General features: G+C 65.1%; 1 protein-coding gene across 4 annotated transcripts in view; it reads left to right on the top strand.

The window, feature by feature from the left end:
* Positions 1-3,847, top strand: part of PACS2 (phosphofurin acidic cluster sorting protein 2) — a 28,852-nt gene that overhangs the window by 855 nt on the left and 24,150 nt on the right. For all 4 annotated transcript variants that reach the window (XM_034993275.1, XM_034993276.1, XM_034993274.1 and 1 more), the window contains exon 2: positions 1,368-1,455. In XM_034993275.1, coding sequence (XP_034849166.1) covers positions 1,450-1,455 — 6 coding nt within the window. In that variant the 5' untranslated portion in view covers positions 1,368-1,449. The remainder of the gene's footprint in view (positions 1-1,367; positions 1,456-3,847) is intronic.

Genomic DNA, 3,847 nt, shown 5'->3' with positions numbered 1-3,847 from the left:
GGTGGGGTCTCCATACGAAGCCCAGGATGGTGGTGGGTGTCTCTGTTCCATGGGTGGCTGGCAGGTGGTCACAGAGCCTGTGAAACTTTCCAAAGCCACACTGTCGACCAGACCCAGGCCCTATATCCAGACCTGAGCTCCCCGGCCTCAGCCTGTCACTCCCTGCTGCCTGGATGTAGAAATGTGAGTTGAGGGGGCCCGGGGTCTTCCTTCTGGCGCCCCTGTCCCCGTGCTTCCTCTGAGGCAGACACAGAGGAGTGTAGAGTCTCCGGTCAGGAAATGGGCCCCTCCCGCTGTCCCCACCACGTCAGCGTCTGTCCTGCTGCTTGCGGTGTAGGTGGGCATGGAGAGTGTGGCGTCCCAAGTAGGACCTGTATGACGCCAACACAGGTTTGGCGACCTGCTCTTGGCGCTTGAAGCTGTGTGGGCGGGCAGCGGAAAGTGGAGCGCTGACCGCCATGTGGCAGCGCTGTCCCCGTGAACAGCGGGCTGACGTCTGAGCGGGAAAATAAGCCAGGGCTTCAAGTTGCTGCAGAGCCGTCCCGGTTGATCTCGGTGTTGCACCCCCACACCCCCGGAGCGCGTCTGCCTGGGCTCCTTGGTGGGGTGGTTCTGCTGCTTCCGGGAAGGTAAAGCTTCGTGCAGCTAAACGGTCCTGCAGGCCAGGATTGCAAGACAGGCCCAGCAGGAGGGGGAGGTTCCCCGCTGGAGGACCAGGACCGGAGGACCGGAGGACCATGGGGGACACAGGACCCCTTCCCTAGGCAGGGCCCACACGCCCTGCCTCCACCCCACACTCAGAGTGGTGAACCCAGCGTGAGGGTTCAGGGAAAGCTCACCGTGGGCTCGGGGACATGGGCACTGGGGGGGCAGGTGTGTGCAGTGGGCCACCAGAAGTGGTGGTGGTGTCTCCGGGGACCCTGCGGAGGTGGGGGGCAGGGCAGGTGGGGACCGGGCCTGAGACCCCACACTGGTGTGGGGACAGGGTGGAGGTGAGGGGCTTGGGCCTGGGGTGGGGCCTGCAGAGACCTGTGCTCTGGGAGCTGGGAGTGGAGCTCGGTAGCTGGCACCTGGTCCCTGGGGGCTCCTGGTCTGCATGCCCTTGTCTGGGCTGCCTGCCCACAGACCTGCACTGAGCTTCCCCCACAGGTGGGAGACCCACCCTCTGGGGCCCTCTGGAGCAAGGGGATGCTGAGTGGCATCCACCACCGCAGGGACTCTTGAGGGGCCCCTGAGCCTAGCTGAGGGCCCCCAGGAGGTGTGAGGGCCTTGTCTGAGGCTGGAGCTCCTGAGGGTGGGGCCTTCCTAGGGCTGGAGGCGGTGTGGGAAGGTGTGGTCCACACTGAGCAGGCCTTTGCCCTCTGCAGGTTGTGCAGCCTGACCTTGAAGAAGCTGGTGGTGTTCAAGGAGCTGGAGAAGGAGCTCATCTCGGTGGTGATTGCTGTAAAGATGCAGGTGAGGGTCCCCTCGGCCGCTGTCCCGGGGCAGTGAGTGCAGGGTGTCCGTGCCTGCCTGGGGGTGCGAGCGGGCACAGCCACACCAACCGCTGGACCCTTACCTGTGCAGGGGGCCAGGGAGCCTGCTTCCGCCCCAGCACGCAGGGGAGCCTCTGCCAGGGCTGGTTGACCTGGAAGATGGTCCTAAAGGTCTGGCAGGATCGGGTCCCCCCAGCACCCCCAGCACACCCAGGACACAGTCCCGTCCGATGAAGGGCAGGCAGCCCAGTGTTCGGAATGTGGGGAGAAGGGAGTGTGTGCAGGTCACTGGCAGATGGGCCCGTGCAGAGCAGAACTGTGGTGCAGACCCTCCCTGCCCCCACCGCGCGCACCCAGCGCACCCTTCTCTGCCGGCCCCTGACCCAGCGCCAGCCCAGCCGTGCGCACGTCTCCTCCCATACGCTCCCGGACCTTGCAGGTTCCTGCCTTGGAACAAATAGCAGTGTTTCAGGAGGGCCTGACCCGCGCCCCCCCCACCCCCCCCACCTCCCCACCCCCCGCCCCGCAAGGGGACAGCGGCCCCTCCCTCCCCCAGGGCACCGGCTCCTCCACGTGTGGCTGGGTCCTTGCGATGGCCCCCACAGCTGAGCCGTGGGAGGTATCAGCGCCTGGCCTGCCAGCACCCCAGACCGTCAGCCCCTCGGGACCGAGATCTTGCTCCACCCTCAGCCCCAGGCTCTGGAGCCCACGTTCAGGGGCCGCGGGGGTGCCAGGGGCCCGGCCTGGGGCTCTCAGGGCAGGCTCACCAGGGCTTGCTGGCTTGCGCATCTCCGGGCCATCAAGCCAGGCTCTCTCCAGGCTGAGAGCTCAGGGCCGAGTTCAAGGAGGCCTGAGGCCCGTCTTTAGTTTCCCCGTCTGTTGCCACCATCTTTTAAGTAAAGATCTGGAGAAACCCTTTTCCTCCCTGAAGATGCTGCTGTAACTTATCATCAAAGCCAGGCGTGTGGGGCTGCGAGCCAGTGCCACGGGGACGTGCCCACGGGGGGCCAGGCTTTCCCAGGGCCCGGGGCCCGGGCTTTGCTCCGCGCGGGGAGGGCTCTAGAGCAAGGTGGAGCCCACCCATCCCGGACCCCTGAATCTGCCACCGTTGACCTCTTACACGGCTGCCCCCGACCCCGGCCCATTCCTGGAGCCCTGCCCCAGACCCCACCATCTCCGAGACTCAGGCTCTGGGACCCACGTCACCTTTCCAGCTGACCCGGGTGCCCCCTTCACTGGCTGCCCGTTCCCGTGTGCCCCCACAAGCTCAGCATCCACCCAGGTGCCTGGCCCGTCCTGCAGGCCCCCCCTGGGCGTCGCCCTCTGTTTGGGTCAGTTGCCGCCCACCTGCTGTGCCCCTGCACCGGGGGGGCAGGGCAAGTCTGGAGGAGTCAGCCCCCAGCCGGGCCGTCTCCCTCCACCCGTTCTCACCGAGACACGAGACACAAGATGCTGCGCTCCTGTGTCATCAGCAGCCCCTCCTCTGAGCTGAGGCCTTGCATCTTCGCTCCCAGAGGGAGCGGGCCTGCCGGCCTTCCCCACCGGCCCCGGCCTGCTCGCCTGTGCTCGCTGCCCTCCTTCACCCGGCAGAGGCCAGTCAGCTCAGGTCTCCTGAGGGATCTGGTGTGGAAGAGGCCTGGGGGCCACGGCCAGACCCCGCACAGGGTGCCATGTGGCCCAGAGGGCGTCCACCAGGCGGTGCCGCAGGATGCCCGAGTAGAGCCAGCCCCGCACCTGTGCCCAGGACCCCTGCCCGTCACCCCCGTCAGCCCGCACGTCTGTGCTGTCTCTGTCCTGGACCCACACCCCAGTCCTGCCCTCAGCCTCTTCTCTGCACCCTCATCTTGTCGGACACCTCCCGAGCCCCCAGCCCCGCACCCTGGTGGCCACTGGTCTTTGTGGCTCTGAGTCCGACGGCTGTCGGTGCCCCGCTCGCAGGGGGCCACATGGTGTCCGTCCCGTGGCTTCCTGCCCCCAGCCTTCAGTCTCCACTCCGTGCCTGTGGGGACAGCCGTTTTTAAAACAGTACTATGAGGAAATCTTTAATCCATTTGAGATTTATTTTGGTATAGGATTTGAGGTGAGGATCTGGACGTTTTATACGAATGATTTGTTACTCACTATTTCCTGGTGACGTGAAGGCTCATTATTATGCAGCACGTTTGTCTGTGTGTTCTCAGATGTATTTCTCGACTTCACGTCTCTGTCGCTGACACAGAGCACCTGTTACACCCGTGTACCACGTTTTGCTTTCTGGGGAGGCCGTCACCCCTCACTGGTCCACTTTTTCAGAAATGCTTAGCCTCTAGCACACCGGTTCTTCCAGGCATTGTTCCGTGACCCCCTGCACCCCAGCATTGCCCTGTGACCCC

This window comes from Mirounga leonina, unplaced genomic scaffold (assembly GCF_011800145.1).
Source record: "Mirounga leonina isolate KUSES-001 unplaced genomic scaffold, KU_Mleo_1.0 Mir_82, whole genome shotgun sequence".
NCBI lineage: Eukaryota > Metazoa > Chordata > Mammalia > Carnivora > Phocidae > Mirounga > Mirounga leonina.
This window is presented reverse-complemented; position numbering and strand designations above follow the sequence as displayed.